The sequence below is a fragment of the Mytilus californianus genome, unplaced genomic scaffold (genome assembly GCF_021869535.1).
Source record: "Mytilus californianus isolate M0D057914Y unplaced genomic scaffold, xbMytCali1.0.p SCAF_11, whole genome shotgun sequence".
Taxonomy (NCBI): domain Eukaryota; kingdom Metazoa; phylum Mollusca; class Bivalvia; order Mytilida; family Mytilidae; genus Mytilus; species Mytilus californianus.
Window position 1 is genome coordinate 55,699,454 of NW_026262593.1, and position 24,127 is coordinate 55,723,580.

Consider the following 24,127-nt stretch of genomic DNA (forward strand, 5'->3'; position numbering starts at 1 on the left):
AATGTTCCAAAATCAATCAAAGTCTTATGCATGTACGTGTATACGTGCACTTGCATAGGTCGATTTCTATCCGACGCAACTCAAATGATAAGATACCGGTACAATGACGCTGCCCACGAGGCCAAGCAAGACCGTGTAGTGCTGGACCAAGCTAAATTGAATGTTCGATTTTAAAAACTCACCAAAGACACCTATCTATTGTTGTCTGTTGTCCTTAAGATTTCATTTGGTTATTTTGTCTCATTGACATATTAAACCCAGCATCTCCTTTTTTTAATAGTGTATACTGAACACATTCTCATTTATCAAAAAAAAAAAAAAAACAGTAAAGCAAAAAAAAAAACAACAAACAAACAAAAATGAAACCATAGAATAAGAAAGAAAATCTAAGCAATGAAATCCTTAAAAAAATAAATAAGCAAGTCGAGATAAAAAAAAATACCCCGAAAAATCGAAAACAACGTATTTATAGTTTGTCTTAATAATACGCAATGATATATTAACAAAAGTTTATCTATCTATGAAGGTAAGATAAGTCAATTGTATGCAATTTCCGCCAATGTTCTTTGCAGCTTCATGAATATTCATGGTTAATGCGTGTCTTTTATACGTCAATCACGTGACAAAATTAATCGAAAGTTTAATTTAATGAAATAAGCTTATCTAATTGAAAATTGTCAGTATAAAAGATTATATTATTGATTGGTATATTTTTTAGGTAGTTAAAAGCACAAGTTCATATAAACCAATATCATATCTAAGTTATCATGTTCAGAATGGATGCACGTACTATAATAGTACTAATATCAGGTATGTTTAGGAAAAAAATGGGTTTTAGTCTACTCTTTTCAGAAATTTATATAAAAAGATATCTATGAAAGCTATAGTAAAGAGATTTTGTAATTTCTTTTAGATGTTTATTGTTAATTTGAATATTTGAAATTGTTAAATATTTGAAAATTGAAAGTATTTGTTTTAACTTGATTGAAAACAAAACCGTATTAGAGATAGACAATTTGTATATGTAGATCTTTTTTTTCAAAGGTCTTAAAGATTTTGATAGATATCTACATAATCTGAGTTTGTTTGTTTTCCTAAACATATATATGAATTAAACAAAAAAAGTTAAGAGTTTGTTGTGTTATAAATGAGACAATACGTTAATGCTACTTTTACCCATGGAGCCTTAAGCTTCAACCCAAAATTAAAATATATATCAATGTTTACTATAAAACAATTTAGATTTAAGAAGACACTAGTCTTTTCAGACACCAATAATAACATACAGTGTACTTGAACTTTATCGCAAACATTTGCACCTCAAACTTTTTACATTTTAGCAAACACTATTAAACTTGCCTACATTTTATATTTCCACAAAGATTTTCAGATATATATAGAAATTAATGTTACCCAAAAGAGTTGCCACACAATGTCTCTTTGGATGTTAATGTATAACGAAACAAAAACAAAATAAAACATTAATTGATCACAAAAACCTCAAATGTGTTGTAAAATATCAATTTTGTGTATGAAGATTAATTGATTTTTAAAAATTTCTGTCGTTTCATTTTCAAAAGAAGTTCTAGTGTTTACCCAAATATATCCGATAATACTCGAAAATGAAAAAAAAAAACATGTGTGCTTTGAAGTAAATGAGCATGTACTTTTTCATCATTTACTGTCAACAGCAGAACCTTCTTGATTTGTTTTTCAAATTGAGTTACATAAAATTTGAACTAAGTTTGAAATTTACCGAGGTCCCCATATGGAGCTACATATATTGTTAATTCATGATAGACCTTTTCTTGCATTAACTTGTTGGTGTGCCGCCTCTATGTCAAAATCCTGGATCCGCATGTGATTTAAAGCAGTAAGTTTTTTTGCTTACCAAATTCTACGCATTTTACATATAAATAATTGAGATATGGTATTAATACAAAAATAGCTTCTATTTGGCACATCACATTATAAATTATGAAAATATACCCCTTATATTAGTTGCGCATAATTTGTGAAATAGTGTCAGTTTTGGTCTAATGTTCATAATTGATAACCCTTTTAGTTTTTTTGTTAGTCTAATCAGCTCTTCAACGTTTATATTTAAAAGTTTTCGACTTTCAAATACTGTGGCCTCGATCCTCACTGTAAAGACATTAAATGTCGAAATGCAATTTTTGTGCAATAAAATTGGTACTGTTAATATTTTAGCATAGATAACTTCGTTCGCAGCAAATACATTTTAGAATAATGTAAAATGTTAATTCATCCTTTCATCATGACTAGCATCATAGTATGATAAATTTCTCTAAGCTTAGGGTGGGCAACAGAGCTTTTTTTTTTTATTTAAACGTAACTAAGGACGGCTGGCATATTTTACTAAAAGACATGCACAATTTATTTGCAATGCATATCTTAATGATTTCACCAACGCTGACGCCCGTACAGTTCGTACAATATATAGTAAAGCTTTCAACAAATTTATTTTTGTTTTACAAATATTCTCGTTGTAGGTTTATTTAACATTGCAAAATGCACTCCCGATCTGTTGTGGCCATTGAACAATGATACATACGCGACAGAAATCAAACATAATAATCAAGACCAATCTACCGGGTGCAATATTAAATTTGCACAAGACATGCCAGCAACTTTTCCTAACCTTGCCGTTTCAACGGATGACGATCACGTGATTGATGTGAGAATTGAAAACAACTTTATTCCGTCTGGAAATGACTATACCTTCTCAGGCTGGTTTCAGTCATCAAATACTGACGGCGCTTTGTTTCATTATAAAAGTGATGATAGAAATGGGTCATTTTTGGGACTTAAGGCAGTACTGACGTCATTATATAGTATCACATTGACGAGAAATTTACAGAGTTCCAACGAGAGTGGTGTGGCTGTCAACAACCCCCCTCTGATAGTGAATACCTGGTATTATTTGACCTTTAGTGTCGATGGAAAGAACGGCAAGATGAAAGTACATCAGGATGAAGTCTCAATTTTGAACGATGACAATAATTTCGAGGACGACATAGATATAGTTTTACCAGGAACACTGCGCATAGGCGGAAGTTTTGATGAATTTGATTCAAACTTTAACGGAGATGTGACCTGTTTTGCATATCATTCCGACAAACCTAATCCCGACAAATCAGAATCAGAAGATCAATGTAATACGGCATCAGTTGCAGAATCATGTAAGTCGTGTTTTTTGTAAATATCAAACCTTGTCATCATATATAAATTGTCTTGTATAATGTTACTTTTCCAAAAATAAATAAATAAATAATGTGACACTAACATGGCCAAAAAAAAGTAATATTGACCGAACAGATCTAGTCGCTTTTGGGACCAGTATTCGCCCTTCTGATGAAGGAGGTTATTGGTTTGATGATGATCTGAACTGCATCAAACCCATAACCTCTGGAACTAATTCCTTGATGCTGGATGTGACGAACTACTGTAAAACAACTTATTTTCGCGGATACTTTATTTCGCGTTTAGCTCTTTCTATCCCACTTCGCGGCGATATAATTTCGTGGTTTTTAAATTTTCTTGATGTAGTTAGATAAGGAAAATTAATATCCAAGTTTAAAATTTTCGCGACTTTCGCATTATTTTTCTACTCGCGAAAGTCGCGAAAATAAATTGCTCGCGAAAATTAGTTGGTTTACAGTACATGTATCTGAGAGTTGTTACTTGCTGCTTCTCCGCTAAGCAAGCAGCATTGATAAACACTGATACAAAAGATCACATAAGTGCATGGTCGTAGTCAATTTACTGTAAATCAACTTATTTTCGCGAATACTTTATATCGCGTTTAGCCCTTTCTAACTGACTGCGCGGCGATATATTGTCGCGATTTTCTTATTGCCATGATTTATTATTTCGGGAAAGGTTCAATTGTTACATATTCGCGACAATTCATATTCGCGATATTTCGCTACCCAAATGGTTTTGCTCTAAGATATTGACGCTTTTGATTTGTAGTTAAGCATAACAACTGCTTTCTCATATATTAGGGGTATCAACGAGTACTAAAGTACTCAAGTACTCGAGTATAGAATATCAAAATGATACTCGACTAATAGGTTTCCTGTTAGATTTTTGTTGCTTTGAATAATTGAAATCAAAATATATTTCGAATGTTTGCGCTTAATTGTAATTAAAAATTTCTCCAAAAGAGCATTAGAGCTACTTTTCTATGTCTACTTTTTTGGCTAAACGTGTCTTAACCAATCCAACACATCAGTACTTTCAGATCAAATTTGACGTTGTTATTTTGAATTTCAGTAGATAGCCTCTTCAATTAAGATAAAGTGAGATGTCTGCTAAAGAGCCATTATTTGACCCCTGATGAGACTATGTGGGGAGTTTTTGCAGCTTTTCCATAAAGGAAAGGCGATAGATACGAAAGGGATATTCAAACTCATAAGTCGAAAACAAACTGACAATGTCATGGCAAAAATGAAAACATAAAAAGACAGTAAGTATACAAAACACAACATAGAAAACTTTAGACTGAGCAACACGAACCCCACTAAAAACCAGAGAGGATCTCACGTCCTTCTGAAGTGTTAAAGATAACATGGAAGCCACAAATCAGTTATATAGTTATTGATATCTGAAAGATTGGTGTCTTGTAAACATCTGAATGATTATTTTGTAGATTTATAATACTTTTTGATTTTCGCTCTTCGACTTATTTTAATTAACGAATCAAGACATTTGACGAATTTGCATGATCGGGACAACATTCTCAAGACATTCCTGAGCAAAGCATTGATAGGAACATTTTGAAAAGATTGATAGTCTGTGGTAGAAATGAGTTATAAATTCAAAATAATAGATTTCCTTAATCTATTCATTTAGATTAAGTGCCAATCTGCCTAAAACCAGACAGTGGTGAAAACATGACAAACAAAAACCCACTCAAGTTTACATTCATTTTAGTTCAAAATGTATAATGATGCAGGAATATAACATTCGTTTCCTTTTCCTGTTCTGGTATTTCAAGATATAATTTGGTTGAAATGCACTAGAAAGTAACCATCAAGGGGAGCTAACTCCGTAATTTGCTATCATTCTAACCAAAAGTTATCTAGAGATTTCTCGAATTACCAGACACGAAGAAACAAAAGACCTACCTTTTCTAACTCAGCATAAGGGTAACTAGGATGGTTAGGTCAGCGGGTCTTTTCTGCCATGTTTGAAATTATTTTAAATTGCATGATTCTTACAAGACTGGCACTTAATATCATTAGTGTATTTATAAAAATCGTGAATACATAGGTAATTCTTTTTCAGATATACCAATATGCCCGAAGAGAAATGTAGGAATATACTCCAATTTAAGTATTGATACTTCTAACCTTAGCACAATTAGTACGTCCACGGAGTGTTCCGTATTCCAATGTTGTATCGCTTGTCTAAATGAGGTTTCATGTAAATACATTCAATACGATCTGACCAATGAGGGTTGTAAGACATGTTTTCTGCTGACCATAGGTTCCGGAAGCTTCAATTTAAACAACGGAGAGGTTTATGAATTGGAATATTTCAGCCAAGGAAATTTCTGATCTTCCTTTATTAAGCCGATAAAGAGGAATACTAAACCGCTTATGTATACGTTTACCATGGATGACACTACTTAACGTAACCTACCTATCTGAACAAAAAGGGATCATAGGCTGCATGCATGTTATACTTATAATTAGTTTGCTACTTTATATTTTATTAACAGTCAATCAAGTCTGTTATTGTAAATCTTTACATATGTTTTCATAAAAGGTAGCTATTTGAAAGGAACAACTAATATAGTAACTCGTAACCGAAATCACTGACCATTACTTTGACAATTCATTTGACCTATTTTCTTGTTTTTTTTTTACGTTGGTTGAATTTTGAAATTACATCTATTAAATAAAAAATGTTATGAAAATATTAAACTAATAAAATCCGAAATGAGATGATATACACATTTCTATGAGTTAAAAGGTCAAACCAGTAGAAAAAATCACGCCTGGATGCGAAAAGTGTGCACAATCAACTGTTTCAATATTATTTTAGGTATTTTTCAAGAAACCTTTGCCAGCGACAGAGATGCAGATTGGTCCGTTTATTAGAAAGCTCAATTCACATTTCCGTTAAAAATCGTGGACTTTAAGAGGTTACATCTTCAAATGGAATCCAGGAAAACAACTACTTGCTACCGTCAAATTAAAAATGTACGTGGCAACATTTCGAATGCGCTACTGGTACTTATAAGTAAATGCAATACTCGTTAATTATCACGAAATAAAAGACCGGGATTGCGCAATGTTGTTGCCAATTACTTTGACCATCGACCGTAAATGGACTACAGACGTCGTCATCCAATCCAGTAGTGTAACATGACCCATGGAATAGATTACCTTATAGTACTAGTATTTGGCAAAACCTTTCGGAATTTTGGGTCTTTAATGCTTTTCAACTTCGTACTTTATTTGGCAAGAAACACTCGTCTGGCGTACACAATGTTAATAATGGTATCTATGATGAGTTTAATTGCATTTACATTATAATCTATATAAAAATAAGAATATTTGGTATGATTGCCAATGTGACAACTCTCCACAAGAGACCAAATGAAATGAACAACTATAGGTCACCGTACGACCTTCAACAATGAGCAAAACCCATACCGCATGGTCAACTATAAAATATAGTTCACATAGACAAATGTCTGCAACAGCACTTGATATCATGCATAATTGTGAGCTTATCTGGTATTTTATCAAGAATTGAATGCTTCTTTTTTGTGATTCTATTGGGGTGTAAATCATTGACTATTTTGTATGAGGCGCGAAATCGCTTCATACTAAAAATTTGCACACGATGAACCCTTTTTCTTTCCTATAACATTGTAAAACAAGTATTTAATTCTTATAACTATATTCATACTACAATCATTTCGTTTGTTTTCTTGTGTATTTTGTGAAGGTTTCGCGGGAAGCACGTGCTTTCATGAATGTTGCATTTTATTGGAAAATAAAATCTAATTTAGGAAATGCCTCTCGATTGTTGCAAATCAAAGGTACGGATTCTTATGACTCTTATTCTTCTGCTCGCAAGGAAGCTATTAAGCCAAGAGTTCCAAATGGTGAAGTTGAAATCATCCCTTCGTAAATTTTACGGACGCCATCACGAGTTGGTTGACCGTTATGGAATAACCGTTTCACAGATGATATCGGATATGTTTCTTATGTCGTAACTACAATACCCTTCCCTTTTCACGAATGTGACTTATCGAATTAGACTATTTACCGGATTTGTAATAACATAAGCAACACGACGGGTGCCACATGTAGAGCAGGATCTGCTTACCATTCCGGAGCACCTGAGATCACCCCCAGTTTTTGGTGGGGTTCGTGTTGCTTAGACTAGTCTTTAGTTTTCTATGTTGTGTCATCTGTACTATTATTTGTCTGTTTGTCTTTTTATTTTTTGGCCATGGCGTTGTCAGTTTGTTTTCGATCTATGAGTTTGACTGTCCCTATGGTATCTTTCGTCCCTCTTTTATGAAACATTCATGTATTGTCATTATGCAAAAAACTCTACAGTTAACTTTTCAATATGATGTTGTAATAAAAAGATGTATTAATATGTTGAAAACCCCTAAGGTTACTATTTTATTTGCTTATCTTCTTTCTTTATTTCATAATTTGAAACTGGGACTAAGTTGTTTTTTTTTTATACTCAAATCATTTACAGACTAAGAAAATAGATTAATATTTGAGAATCTTAACATTATGTCAAACATTGTTAATAATGAATGAAAATATCTCTTTCTTAATTGTATGCTTCAAAAACACTTATCTTGATTAACCTTAATCAAAAACCAAAAATTTCGAAAGTCAATGATGTATGAAAACTTGGATACTTGAGAACGTAAACATTTATAATGGTACATATATTTGGTCTTTTCACCTTATCAACACTGACTTTATATTCTTCACTTTTTTGTATCCAATCTGAAAACGCAGAACAGAAAAAAACTATATATATCCGAGTTTGACATATGCTCAACTTGATTCCTTTCCAAAAACATACAGAATAGTCGTCTGATTTGTTAATAAAGCAATTGTGTCCTATTCCAGATTACGATTCTTGACTGAGTGTGGGTTTGCATTTTTGTAGATATATGCGTTGCATGAGATGCTTACCTTGTCCATGCATCCATTCATGCTCCTGTTAAAAGGTCATGCGATTCCCTCAACTTTACCTTGATTTCTATCTTCTTAATTGGTTTCTCAATCAACTAAAATTAATCTAACCCCCTCTCCCTCGGGGGAAAAAAACAAAACAAAAACATATCACCAACAGCAACAACAAAAATGTAAAAGTGAAATACCGTTTTCTTTAATTCCATCGACTGTACTAAGAAAATGTACAAACTAAAATAAAAGTTTTCATCAGTAAACGATAAGAATATCCTTTTTGCTTTTAATTAAGTGCTACATGAGCATACCACATTCATGAAAATCTGCAAGATATCCCTTTCAAATACGATCATACCGATATCGAATTGATAAATTATACTCCATATGAATAAGCCAAAGGAACATTAAATTCAAGAAAAGGCAAATTCGCCACATTCGGCATAAATTTTGGATGGACGACTTCTGCACGAACTTGTTGTATTAAACCCCCATTCCCAAAGATAACAAGGATACTGACAACTTTTTTTATTGTTTATTTAGCATGAGAAAGTATATATATATAACTCAAGGGCACACATTTTGTAAATCTGAAAGTAACAATAACATTAACGGTACCAATCTTTACTGCACCATATTCGCATTTCGATAGCTAATGTCTCTTCGGTGATGCTCGATGCCAATATAGACATGATTTGTATTCATGTGGTTTTCATCTTTTCTAATTTGCTTTGTCTATATGCCATTTTTCTTTGTTGACATATTTGTTTGTTTTTATAGTAATTAAGTTTATAACTCAATGTTGACTGCTGTACCCATAATTTTGACATTTTTACCTATTATGTCTGTTTGTTTTGTTCACACATTGTTGTCAATATAATGGAGTTTTATGCAACTGTCATACAAGTGAGAAGTTTAGCTAGCTATAAACCAAACGGCCCGAGAACACAGTTATTGCGTAGTGCATTTCTTTTAGACAATAAATGAAAATTAAAAAAATCCCACCTGCGCTTTCTCAATAATATTTTTACAGTGTGGTGTACTACTTTTAGGACAGATTATATCAAAATTATAGAAAACTTCATCAGCTCAAACTCAAAATATGAACAATTTTATGTAAAGGGGGTCTGGAATTCTTTTGACAGCTTCAGACATACTAGTTTTTAACCTTTTTCAGCTGGACCAAATCACTACTTTACTTTAAAATTCATGACCCAAATATTTTTGCTGTGTAATTTCATCCCCCTACTTGCTATTTGAGGCATAAAACATGAAGAAATAAATTAAGAAGGAAAAAATTGCAACTAATACACTGTTCACAGTAAGGAATATACTTGTAGACAACGAAAATAAAAGGACGATAACTGTGTTTTCGGACCAAACCAGGTTTGATGTGTTTGAGTTTTTAATTTTGCTATTTGATAAGGGACTTTCCGTTTTGAATTTTCCTTGGAGTTCGGTATTTTTGTTATTTTACTTTTTGTCGTTATATCTGAGCAAATGCTGGAATTAGACATGAGTGGAATAAATCAAGCGAGAAAGAAGAATGCTATATACACATTATGTTTTGTTTAAAAAGCAAGATAAAGGACAATGAAAACAAAGTACTGATTCAAACTTATACTCGGGTTTAAACACATTCAACATCAATAAAATATAAAAGACGAATACAGGAAAAAAAAAAAAAAGGAAAATAAGTAAATGGAAAATTGAGTTAATCGAAGTAAAATATACGGGACAATACAATTTGTTACCTTTATAGCGTGTCTTATTTAATGCACCGATTGATAAAGAACTTTTTTCTATAAGATAAAACAAACCTCGTAATACAATGTACAAGTTAACTGTATCTAATTTCTCTCGATTTTCTTAGAGCTTTATGAATATTCATGACTGCTTTGTTTCCGGTCTTTGTCAAACTCATGCGAAATATAGCCATATGTTTGATTAAGTGTATTCAGCTCTTCGAATGGAAATCTAGAATATTTCGAGAATAATGATTGGTCTTCTTTCTTAAAATCAAACGCCCAGATTGATACAAATCAAAATAACATTAGTTTTCTTCGTTAATGTACAGGATGGATGCATATACGTTTGTGCTATTATCAGGTATGTTAAAAACAGAAATAATTAACGCGTATATGTTTTTAATTGTCATGCGAGCCTTTTAAATTCAGTTAAATTTTTGTTCTAAATTTGCAGAAATTGCGTTTTAAAATCTGGATTTAATTTAAAAAAACATTTCTTGATGATTATTTTTTTTTCGCAATCAGTTTTTATATATACTGAAAGCTTTTTTTACCTTGCTTTGAATATGAAAATTTGGGAGATATAATATGAATGTTTGAATAATATTATTTTGAGATGATCTGATATCTATAGACAGTGGCGGATCCAGGGGGCTTAGAGGGCGAACGACCCCCGTTTGGTCGCCAAAAAAAAAGAAATAAATCCAAATATCATGTTTCTTACGACTTATATAGTTTTTTAGCCTATAATTGTCTAAAAAATGTTCGCCTCTCTCCGCTTGGCGGTATATCTAAAATAACACCCCTTTATCAAAATCCTGGATCCGCCCAAGATAGAATGAGATACAACACATTTTATTTTTCGATTAGTATCCAGCAATGTTATATACTAGTACGCTTTGAGGCAAATTTTATGTATGGACCCATGACATCGTCGTTAGGATAAATATCAAATGTTTTTTTTGTAATTACATAAATCATGCATGCATGTTGCATAAGAACCTTTAATTTTGATTGACCGACAACAAACGAGAGCCATTCCAAAATCATATCTTAATTTCCATTTAAATGCATCATTCACGATTGCACGCGGGTTCCCTTACAATGTCACAACAAGGCAGGTATAGCAAAACAAACGAAAAGATATAACTCGTAATGTATTTGGTTTTTATATTAGAAATTTAAACACAAAATAAATTTGGTGCATCCGGCGCTTGTTTTAATCTACCTTTATCAGCAACGCTCAAACTCCAAAGTCCTGACTATACGGTATGGATTTTTCTCATTGTTGAAGGCCGTACGGTTGCCTTTAATTGCTTACATCCACTTCATTTTAGCTTTGGTGGATAGTTGCCTCATTGGCAATCATACCACATCTCCTTATTTTTATAAGGATGTATAATTACTTTAATACTACAGGAGCTTGGACTTAATACGAATGGTTAAATCAATCTGAGGTAAACTTTGCCTGAGAAAGTTGGTCCCAAAATAATTTATAATTTCTAAATTTATCAGCAGAGAATTTTTAGAAAAGTATTGAATAAATAATGTCGGAACCAAAGCACCTACTGCTGAATTTGTGATACCCTCTGGAACAAACAGTCCGCCAGGAGGAGTATCGAGCCAGGGATAGAAATCTGAAAAAATATTTTTTTTTTTAAATTTAATTTGGTGCGTCCATAGCGCCTTTTTAGGATTTGTATTACGAGGAAAGGTCAACTAAAAAAAAATTGAAAGTTAAGAATGTACAAATGTAGGAATTCTTGAATTTATGCGGTGCTATATACCAAAAGTGACATAAAAAATATCCAAGAATGAACCAGCTGAACGTATTCTATTGCGACCTCCAACTACAAATATCGTCCCCTCCTATAAGTGCTTTAAAAAGCAGGTCACTGTGAAATATTGTGACAAACAAGGCTTGTATAAACAACGATACTATCTATTTCTTGATCGTTTAAATGTTTGGACGTCTGAAATTGGAAGCGTTTTGCAACTGGGTTTTTTTTTTATTCGAGCGCCGCTGTACGAATCTTATTTAGTCGAAACGTGCGTTTGACGTACCTAAACAATAAGCCTGACATATTAAATAAGCAATTTTCGTTAAAGCTCGAGATGCCTCCTTTGACAGTTTTGATTTTTTCAACTGTGTATTTTTAACTACTACATGTACATAATCTTAATACAGAGAAGTTTTCCTAATCAAACAAGGTTAGTAAATCAATTATACTGAGTACCAATAGAAACTCAACCCATACATGTTTTTCTTTCCATGTAATAAAAAAACATAAGCCCGATGGATCTTTAAAGGAAAATTAACCAACTGTTCTAAGATTTTCAAGGCTTTTAAATATATGCATACAGAATATTTCCAACAATTAACAGAACTTTCCGATTTTCAGATTTATATCGTTTACAAATTCCTTATTCTAAAAAAGATTACACTTTTGATGAACCCCTAAATCAACGGTATTCAAAGAGTACTACACATTGACAATTTTCTTTTGCAATTGGTTCAGTATTATGACGTTTGGTTGGAAATTTGTGAGATTGATTTCCACCCCTATTGGACTAAGTTTCTCTACTGAAAAAAGTTGATACCGGACAGTTATACAACATGTAGGCACATGTTTGAGGAAAACATTGAAAGAAAAGTTCAGTATTTATTTTTTATTAAAACTTCCTTCGAAATTTTCTTAAGGAACTTGTTCCCTACCATCATGGATTGAAGTACTAAGATAATGTCTGTAGCAAATCCACCTCATATATCCATATTTTAATGAATAAATTCATAGCGATAGTTTTGCTATGAAATTAAAAACAAAATTTCCAAACATGAAGAATGATCACTACTACTAGATTATTTATATGAAAATAGGAAGATTTGATATGAATGCCAATGAAACAACTCTGTAAATTCAGAAATATTGCGTGCATTTATTATTGCAATTTTTGAAAACCGAAACCAAAATGCGATATTGGTCATTGCGATTTCAGGAAAATCTCAATACGGATATTTGTATCAGTTCTTATTATTGCGATACGCACCCAATCGCATTATACGCATTATTAAAAACCTTGCAATAATTTCTGAATTTACCGTATACATCAGAGACCAAATGACGTAGACAGAAGCAACAATAGGTGACCATTCGGTCTTCAACAATCCGCAAAACCCATACCGAAAAGACAGCTATTAAAAGCCCTGCTATGACAAAAGGTAAAACAATTCAATGTTATGCCTATTATTAATTGTCGTTCCTTTGTTTGATCCTCTATATATGTAAAGAAGTAGTATCTATTTATCTCAATATACATGTACACTCTTTCAGCAGTGTGTGCAAGCCTTTCCATTCGGTTGTCAAGTGCCTTCTAAAACACAAATGTTTATGTTTAATATATAAATCTTGACTGTGCACAAGCGTAACGTATTAATAAAAACGAAAACGTCATACGATAGAGCAGAGTGTGTGTGTTCTGCTAAGAAATGGGAATTTTAAATCATCACGTTTGTCATGACTCCAGTTTGAAAAAAATAAAATGAAAACAACACTTTATAAACTTCATGCGTCCGAAGCGCTTTTCTGAATTTACTTTCATCAGGAACGCTCAAAGCCGAAGATTTGAAAGCCAAGAATGTATAAGAACCGAAACAGTTGTTCTCTCACTAAATAATACAAAATTTGGTGACTATGTTGAACGAATCTATCCCATCGAACTAGAGATAAAGGATACTACAGATACAGGTAAGTCTGCCTCATATCTTGACTTACATCTAGAAATTGACAATGAGGGTCGGTTGAAAACAAAACTTTACGACAAAAGAGATGATTTCAGCTTCCCAATTGTGAACTTTCCATTTCTATGTAGCAACATTCTAGCAGCGCCTGCATACGGAGTATATATCTCCCAATTGATACGATATTCCCGGGCTTGTGTTTCCTATCATGATTTCCTTGATAGAGGATTGCTGCTCACAAGGAAGCTATTAAACCAAGAGTTCCAAATGGTGAAGTTGAAGTCATCCCTTCGTAAATTTTACGGACGCCATCACGAGTTGGTTGACCGTTATGGAATAACCGTTTCACAGATGATATCGGATATGTTCCTTATGTCGTAACTACAATACCTTTCCCTTTTCAAGAATGTGACTTACCGAAGTAGACTATTTACCGGATTTGTAATAACATAAGCAACTCGACGGGTGCCACATGTGGAGCAGGATCTGCTTACCCTTCCGGAGCACCTGAGATCACCCGCAGTTTTTGGTGGGGTTCGTGTTGCTTAGTCTTTAGTTTTCTATGTTGTGTCATCTGTACTATTATGTGTCTGTTTGTCTTTTTATTTTTGGCCATGACGTTGTCAGTTTGTTTTCGATCTATGAGTTTGACTGTCCCTCTGGTATCTTTCGTCCCTCTTTTGAGGAGCTACTACCTAAAAGGACCTAAAAAGCCAACTCCATCTAAGGTCAACTTTGCCTGATGGAATTGAAACCTATGTTTCTAATAATACTTGTTCATCTGTGTCCATATCTAGAAAAAAAATCGGTAGTAACCTTAATCTTTATTCGATAGGATACATGAGATGAAAGCGTTCACTGAAATGTGGGTTAGTGATTTATGTCCGTTTGTTTTGTTCACACATTGTTGTCAATATAATGGAATTATATGCTACTGTCATACAAGTGAGAGGTTTAGCTAGCTATAAAACCAGGTTTAATCCACCATTTTCTTCATGAGGAAATGCCTGTATCAAGTCATGAATATGACAGTTTTCCATTCGTTAGATGTGTTTGAACTTTTGATTTTGCCATTTTATAAAGGACTTTCCGTTTTGAATTTCCCTTGGAGTTCGGTATTTTTGTTATTTTACTTTTTTTTAGTAAATGACAAGACATCACCAGTACACTGGAAACTAAAAATAAATAACTTTGACAGATGCATTTTCTATTTTATCTTGGAGAAGGTTTTGTATACATTCTACTTCATATAAGTACCCAATCGATACACAATTAGTATTCATTGAAATTCCTACCTTAAGCTATATTTTTTTCTATATGTTCATTGTGATTTGTATATATCTATCTGATAGTGTTAATCGGACTTTTACCTCAATTTCATTGATGATTAATACTAGTAATGTTAGGTTATTGTGATACCTGTTATTAGCTTTCAGATTCAAAGTATCTCAACATAAAATTAAATTTTAATTAGTAAAGCAGGTGAGACTTTTTATTGTATATTCTATTTGTTAAAGCTACGGTGATGTCTTAATTGAAATATGTTTCTCGTCCTATTTGTTATTCGGTATCAGTTTTTAGTTTTTCTATTTCATGTTAGAAGTATGCTACCTTTAAAAATTTGGACATATGCTATTGGTCAATATTCAAATTAGTTTTTTTCATTTTAAATTTTGAAATTTTTATTTACTCTATGAAAATACAATAAGAGTTTATTGGGTGGATGTAATGTGTGAAAAAGCTCATTAAAATTGACGATTTAGGATTTTTAGATATTACAGCCTCGAGCATCACTAAAGAGACATTAATTGTCAAAATGAGAATCTGGTGCAGATACATTGGTACCGTTAATAGTATCACATGCATATTGTATAATTTGTCTTCGATTGTTCCGATCTGCAAGATACCCCTTTCAAATACGGTCATACCGATATCGAATTGATAAATTATACTCCATATGTATGAATAAGCTAAAGTAACATTAAATTCAAGAAAAGGCAAATTCGCCACATTTGGCATAAATTTTCGATGGACGACTTCTGCACCAACTTGTTGCATTAAACCCCCATTCCCAAAGATAACAAGGATACTGACAACTTGTTTTATTGTTTATTCAGCATGAGAAAGTATATATAATTCAAGGGCACACATTTTGTAAATCTGAAAGTAACAATAACACTGACGGTACCAATCTTTACTGCACCAGATTCGCATTTCGACAGCTAATATCTCTTCGGTGATGCCCGATGCCAATATAAACATTTTTTGTATTCATGGTTTTCATTTTTTTCTAATTTGCTTTGTCCATATGCCATTTTATTTTTCTTTGTTGACATATTTGTTTGTTTTTATAGTAATTAAGATTATAACACAATGTTGACTGATGTACCCCTAATTTTGACATTTTTACCTTTTTGTCTGTTTGTGTTGTTCACACATTGTTGTCAATATAATGGAATTTTTTGCTACTGTCATACAAATGAGAGGTTTAGCTAGATATAAACCAAACGGCCCGAGAACACAGTTATTTCGTAGTGCATTTCTTTTAGACAATAAATGAAAATTAAAAAAATCCCACCTGCGTTTTCTCAATAATATTTTTACAGTGTCGTGTACTACTTTTGGGACAGTTTATATCAAAATTATAGAAAACTTCATCAGCTCAAACTCAAAATATGAACAATTTTATGTAAAGGGGGTCTGGAATTCTTTTGACAGCTTCAGACATACTAGTTTGTAACCTTTTTCAGCTGTACAAAATCACTACTTTACTTTAAAATTCATGACCAAAATATTTTTGCTGTGTAATTTCATCCCCCTACTTGCTATTTGAGGCATAAAACAAATAAATAAATTTGGAAGGAAAAACTTGCAACTAATACGCTGTTCACAGTAAGGACTATATTTGTAGACAACGAAAATCAAAGGACGATAACTGTGTTCTCGGACCAAACCAGGTTTAATCCACCATTTTCTACATAAGGAAATGCCTGTACCAAGTCAGGAATATGACAACTGTTTTCCATTCGTTTGATGTGTTTGAGCTTTTCATATTTGCTATTTGATAAGGGACTTTCCGTTTTGAATTTTCCTTGGAGTTCGGTATTTTTGTTATTTAATTTTTTGTCGTTATATCTGAGCAAATACTGAAATTAGACATCAGTGGAATAAATCAAGCGAGAAAGAAGAATGCTATATACACATTATGTTTTGTTTAAAAAGCAAGATAAAGGACGACGAAAACAAAGGACTGATTCAAACTTATACTCGGGTTTAAACACATTCAGCATCAATAAAAGATAAAAGACGAATACAGAAAAGAAAAAAGAAAAGTAAAATAAGTAAATGGAAAATTGAGTTAATCGAAGTAAAATACACGGAACTATACAATTTGTTACCTTTATAGCGTGTCTTATTTAATGCACCGATTGATAAAGAACTTTTTTCTATAAGATAAAACAAACCGCGTAATACAATGTACAAGTTAACTGTATCTAATTTCCCTCGATTTTCTTAGAGCTTTATGAATATTCATGACTGCTTTGTTTCCGGTCTTTGTCAAACTCATGCGAAATATAGCCATATGTTTGATTTTGTGTATTCAGCTCTTCGAATGGAAATCTAGAATATTTCGAGAATAATGATTGGTCTTTTTTCTTAATACCAAACGCCCAGATTGATATATATCAAAATAACATTAGTTTTTCTTCATTAATGTACATGATGGATGCATATACGTTTGTGCTATTATCAGGTATGTTTAAAACAGAAATAATTAACGCGTATATGTTTTTAATTGTCATGCGAGCCTTTTAAATTCAATTAAATTTTTTTTTCTAAATTTGCAGAAATTGCGTTTTAAAATCTGGATTTAATTTAAAAAACATTTCTTGATGATTTTTTTTTTTCGCAATCAGTTTTTATATATATTGAAAGCTTTTTTTACCTTGCTTTGAATATGAAAATTTGGGAGATATAATATGAATGTTTGAATAATATTATTTTGAGATGATCTGATATCTATAGACAGTGGCGGATCCAGGGGACTTAGAGGGCGTACGCCCCAGATAGAATGAGATACAACACATTTTATTTTTCGATTTGTATCCCGCAATGTTATATACTAGTATGCTTTGAGGCAAATTTTATGTACGGGCCCATGACATCGTCTTTAGGATAAATATCAAATGCTTTTTTTGTAATTACATAAATCATGCATGCATGTTTCATAAGAACCTTTAATTTTGATTGACCGATAACAAACGAGAGCCATTCCAAAATCATATCTTAATTTCCATTTAAATGCATCATTCACGATTGCACACGGTTTCCCTTACAACGTCACAACAAGGCAGGTATAGCAAAACAAACGAAAAGATATAACTCGTAATGTAATTGGTTTTTATATTAGAAATTTAAACACAAAATAAATTTGGTGCATCCGGCGCTTGTTTAATCTACCGTTATCAGCAACGCTCAAACTCCAAAGTCCCGACTATACGGTATTGATTTTTCTCATTGTTGAAGGCCGTACGGTTGCCTTTTATTGCTTACATCCACTTCATTTTAGCTTTGGTGGATAGTTGTCTCATTGGCAATCATACCACATCTCCTTATTTTTATAAGGATGTATAATTACTTTAATATTACTTTAGTATTACAGGAGCTTGGGACCAAACGGACTTAATACGAATGGTAAAATCAATCTGAGGTAAACCTGAGAAAGTTGGTCCCAAAATAATTTATAAATTCTAAATTTATCAGCAGAGAATTTTTATAAAAGTATTGAATAAATAATGTCGGAACCAAAGCACCTACTACTGAATTTGTGATACCCTCTGGAACAAACAGTCCACCAGGAGGAGTATCGAGCCAGGGATAGAAATCTGATAGAATTTTTTTTTTAAATTTAATTTGGTGCGTCCATAGCGCCTCTTTAGGATTTGTATTACGAGGAAAGGTCAACTAAAAAAAATTGAAAGTTAAGAATGTACAAATGTAGGAATACTTGAATTTATGCGGTGCTATATACCAAAAGTGACATAAAAAATATCCAAGAATTAACCAGCTGAACGTATTCTATTGCGACCTCCAACTACAAATATCGTCCCCCCTGTAAGTGCTTTAAAAAGCAGGTCACTGTGAAATATTGTGACAAACAAGGCTTGTATAAACAACGATACTATCTATTTCTTGATCGTTTAAATGTTTGGAATCTTAAATTGGAAACGTTTTGCAACTGTTTTTTTTTTTATTCGAGCGCCGCTGTACGAATCTTATTTAGTCGCTACGCGCGTTTGACGTACCTAAACAATAAGCCTGACATATTAAATAAGCATTTTTCGTTAAAGCTCGAGATGCCTCCTTTGCCAGTTTTGATTTTTTCAACTGTGTATTTTAAACTACTACATAATCTTAATACAGAGAAGTTTTCCTAATCAATCAAGGTTAGTAAATCAACTATACTGAGTACCAATAGAAACGCAACCCATACATGTTGTTTTCCATGTAATAAAAAAACATAAGCTCGATGGATCTTTAAAGGAAAATTAACCAACTGTTCTAAGATTTTCAAGGCTTTTAAATATATGCATACAGAATATTTCCAACAATAACAGAGCTTTCCGATTTTCAGATTTATACCGTTAACAAATTCCTTATTCTAAAAAAGATTACACTTTTGATGAACGCCTAAAGCAAGGGTAATCAAAGAGTACTGCAAATTGACAATTTTCTTTTGCAATTTGTTCAGTATTATGACGTTTGGATGGAAATAATTTGTGAAATTGATTTCCATCCCTATTAGACTAAGTTTTTCTACTGAAAAAAGTTGATACCGGACAGTTATACAACATGTAGGCACATGTTTGAGGAAAACATTGAAAGAAAAGTTCAGTATTTATTTTTTTTTTTTTTTTAAATTCCAAACATGAAGAACGATCACTACTACTAGATTATTTATATGAAAATAGGAAGATTTGATATGAATGCCAATGAAACAACTCTGTAAATTCAGAAATATTGCGTGCATTTATTATTGCAGTTTATGAAGACCGAAACCAAAATGCGATATTGGTCATTCCGATTTCAGGAAAATCTCACTACGGATATATGTATCAGTTCTTATTATTGCGATACGCACCCAGTTACATTATACGCATTATTATAAACCTTGCAATAATTTCTGAATTTACCGTATACATCAGAGACCAAATGACGTAGACGGAAGCAACAATAGGTCACCATTCGGTCTTCAACAAACCCATACCGAAAAGACAGCTATTAAAAGCCCTACTACGACAAAAGGTAAAACAATTCAATGTTATGCCTATTGTCGTTCCTTGTTTGATCCTCTAAATATGTAAAGAAGTAGAATCTATTTATTTCAATATACATGTACACTCTTTCAACAGTGTGTGCAAGCCTTTCCATTCGGTTGTCATGGGCCTTTTAAAACACAAATGTTTATGTTTAGATAAATATAAATCTTGACTGTCCACAAGCGTAAAGTATTAATAAAAACGAAAATGTCATACGATAGAGCAAAGTGTGTGTGTTTTGCTGAGAAATGGGAGGTTTAAATCATCACGTTTGTCATAGAAATTCAGTTTGAAGAAAAAAATGAAAACAACACCTTATCAATTTCATACGTCCGAAGCGCTTTTCTGGATTTACCTTCATCAGGAACGCTCAAAGCCGAAGATTTGAAAGCCAAGAATGTATAAGAACCGAAACAGTTGAGGAACTATATTACCAAAATGGACATAAAAAGCCAACCACATCTAAGGTCAACTTTGCCTGATGGAATTAAAACCTTTGTTTCTAATAATAGTTGTTCACCTGTGTCTACATCTAAATAAAGATCGATAGAAAGTATTTAACGATGCAACAAACAGATCACACCTTCCAGCAAGGTCAAGACGACCTATATCGTCCATTTGTTATGAAATTAACACTTTGAATTTCGTGCGTCCGAAGCGCTTGATTGTATTTACCGCCATCAGGAAAGCTCGATTTCGTAATTTGAAAGCCAGTTATGCGTATATACGCTGTCTTCCTAGTATTTATGTGACCAAAAAGGACATGAACAGAATAGCAAAATTCGTCGACGGTCAACCTTGCCTGAGGGAGATAATTTATAAATCTTTAAACGAGTTATTTCAAATACATATATGTTATAAAAGAGAGGCGAAAGATACCAAAGGAATATTCAAATTCATAAGTTGAAAATGTACTGAAAATGCCATGACAAAAACGAAAAATGATCAAAAGACGATCAACAGTATACAAAACTCAACAATGAAAACTAATATCTGAGCAACACGTACCCCACCAAAAACCGGAGTTTGGACAATATCAATCAATGACAATACGTGTATCAAACGTCAAAATAACAGGTAAAAAAATACAAAATGGAAGAAAACAATATAAATCAAAACCGTATCAAGAATAAACATTTTATCAAATATTTTCAAATCATATTTTTTTTACGCATATATTCTCAATTTAGGTTGTTTTGTTATTGCAAGCTGCACATTCGAATTGCTATGGCCATTGAGTAATGTTACATACACGACAGAAATCAAACTTAATTCCCCGAATCAAGATCGATCGGCTGGATGCAATATTAAATTCGCACAAGATATGCCACCTAATTTCCAAAATCTTGCAGTTTCTACTGATGATGATCACTGGATTGATATTAGAATTGAAGACAATATTCTTTATTCAAATAAGGACTATACGTTCTCAGGCTGGTTTAAGATATCAAATCCAAATGGTACTTTGTTTCACTACAAAAGTGATCATTATTATACAACAGGGGAATTTCTAGAACTGAAGGCAGTACTGGCGTCACCAAATATTATATTCAAGAGAAAATTAAAAACTGCCAACGAAACTGCATCTTTCGCCGTCACCTTGAGTCTTTATAACTGGCATTATTTTACATTTGGCATCGATAGAAGCAACGGCAAAATGAAAATATACCAGGATGAAAACCTTCTTGAAGAGTTTGACCACGGTTTTATGGACAACATAGATATAATGGCACCAGGTACATTGCGCATAGGCAGAAGTTTTGATGAGGTTGATTCAAACTTGAATGGAGATGTGACCTGTTTTGCATATCACATCGACAAATTTAATGTTCCGTTGTCAGACTCAGAAAACGAATGTAAGAACACTACCCCTGACGAATCATGTAAGTTGATTATAAATTTCGAAACTAATCACCATCTCGTTCTAATATTCATTTAAATACTATCAAGTATAATGCATTTTCAATAAATTTTTCAAAATATTCTGTTTTTATGAATGGGTTAAAATAATTTTTTGATAACCCCAAATTTTCATGGGATGTACATAACGTTAAGGCATTCCAGATCTCAGAAAAGTCATCACTTAGAGATATTCTAAATACTAAATAGCCGATAGTAAAACTGGCGAGAAAAAAATTGCCCCAATAATTTATAGCTTCAATCTACCAAAGCCTGTTATACAAAATAGCATCTTCATTCTCTGATAGAATTAGAGCATTTCAATTTGATTATAATTATTTATTCGAACATGTTTGATCAACATTTTGGTTTTAAAATCTTTTCATTTATAGGCCGTTTCTATATTGTATTTTGAAAAATCTTAAATATAAAATAATTCATTTTCAGATGTACCAATATGTCCGGACAGGAATGTGGGAACATACACATTGTCAAGTATTAATACAGGCTTGTCTAACCTCCGCACGATCAGTACGTCTACTGAGTGCTCCGTGTTCCAGTGTGGTATCGTTTGTCTAAATGCAGTGTCATGTAAATACATACAGTACGATATGACCACTGAAGGTTGTAACACATGTTATTTGCTGACGATTGGTTCCGGTAGCCTCAATTTTAATAACGGAGAGATTTTTGAATTGGGATATTGAAGCAAAAAAACATTTTTATCACAATAGTTACCGTGTATGATGTTTTACAGTGGGACACAAAATTGCATGACATAAGTATATTTGATTCAACCACAAAAATAATAATCATCAACATATGGCGCAACCACGAATTTAACTGCATAAAGCAGAAGCTGCTCCTAACGTTTATATGTATTTATACATCCATTACTTTCAAACGTTTAGGCTTGAACGTTCCTGATGAAGGTATATCTAGAATAGAACTTCGGACAGACGAAATTCATCAAGTGTTAAATTTTCTTTTTTGTATATACATAACCATTATCCTTGATTTAACGTTAGGTTTCTAATTTCACTTTTTTCAACCTATCAGACATAAATACTAATTCGCAATTGCATACAACTTTACTTCGGTGATTATGCAATAATTTTTTCACTTTAAAAAATCTGAAGGCAAAAGGTTAGCGACAAAATGTTCACATCAAAAACTATTTGATCATCAACAAAAAAATTATATAAATTCAAACAATACACACATACTTATTCGGCTTAATGCAAATTTCGTAAAATGGTTGGAAATTAGTTTCATACTTGTTCAACAAATTCCATGTTGATACTATAACTTTGACTATATTAGTCATGCTAGTACATTTCAGTGTTCATGTGCCCATTCATGTTAACATATGTCTACATTCTTATGTTATTTTTTTAAAATAAATATTGTCTTAACTGATTTTAATAGAAGTAAATAAACTCAGTTAAGATACCAGGATATAAATTGTATATGCCAGACGCGAGTTTGTTCTAATTCTTTAGTGAGTTGTGTTGTATGTCTGTGATGTGTGTTTATACAATTTTCACTGCTGGATCCCATTTATTGTCACATTAACCAATTATGTCTGTATGGGTTGCTTAACTAATTTTGTCAATATACCGGAACTATACACAACTGTCATACAAGAGGGATGTTTTAGCTAGCTACAAAACCAGTTTTAACCCACCGTTTTCTTTGAAAAATTACAGTACCAAGATCATGAATATGACAGTTGTTTTTCATTTGTTCCGTTGGTTGACATAGTCTAACGTTTGATTTTGTCAGATTTTATGGAACTCCCCCCGTATTGAGTTTACCCTGGAGCATGGAATTTCGTTAATATTATTCTTTAACTAACCTGGAATAGCATTTTCGGTTTCATAAACATTTTAGTCTTGTATTTTTCATTCATACAAACAAAGAACCAATAAGACTTAAAAGAGTTTAAAAATGTAATCAGCATTTCCATGGAAAGCAACTGGACTCCGCTTTTGCCTACTTGTTCTTTTACTCATATGAAAAAACTGCATACAGGAGAGGAGCTTCTAAGGAAGAATGAAACGATACTAGCATAATCCGTTAACTTTCGTTCCGCTATAGAGATGATGTTCTCTCACTAAATAAGTCAAAACTTAGTGACTATGTTGAACGCGTCTATCTCATCGAACTTCTATACTACTAAAGGAAGAGACCGATTTCATTGAGCCGCAACTCTTC

At 32.6% G+C, this 24,127-nt stretch overlaps 1 protein-coding gene across 2 annotated transcripts; it reads left to right on the forward strand.

Moving 5' to 3' along the window:
• The first annotated feature begins 10,259 nt into the window (after positions 1–10,259).
• On the forward strand, positions 10,260–23,329 carry LOC127720349 (uncharacterized). 2 transcript variants are annotated; one of them, XM_052226930.1, is made up of 3 exons: positions 10,260–10,313; positions 21,202–21,894; positions 22,358–23,329. In XM_052226930.1, the coding sequence occupies exons 1-3, from the start codon at positions 10,274–10,276 to the stop codon at positions 22,615–22,617; spliced, it is 993 nt and encodes a 330-aa protein (XP_052082890.1). In that variant the 5' UTR covers positions 10,260–10,273; the 3' UTR covers positions 22,618–23,329. The 2 variants fall into 2 exon arrangements, 1 of the variants encoding a protein (XP_052082890.1); XR_007990702.1 differs by lacking the exon at positions 10,260–10,313 and adding an exon at positions 17,414–17,445.
• Positions 23,330–24,127: the final 798 nt, after the last annotated feature.

Excerpts from the sequence above, each read along its gene's own strand:
- LOC127720349 (XM_052226930.1), top strand. The coding sequence starts at position 10,274 with ATGTACAGGATGGATGCATATACGTTTGTGCTATTATCAG. Across the intron at positions 10,314-21,201 it reads TACGTTTGTGCTATTATCAG|GTTGTTTTGTTATTGCAAGC; the intron begins GTATGTTAAAAA and ends TTCTCAATTTAG. Across the intron at positions 21,895-22,357 it reads CACTACCCCTGACGAATCAT|ATGTACCAATATGTCCGGAC; the intron begins GTAAGTTGATTA and ends ATTCATTTTCAG.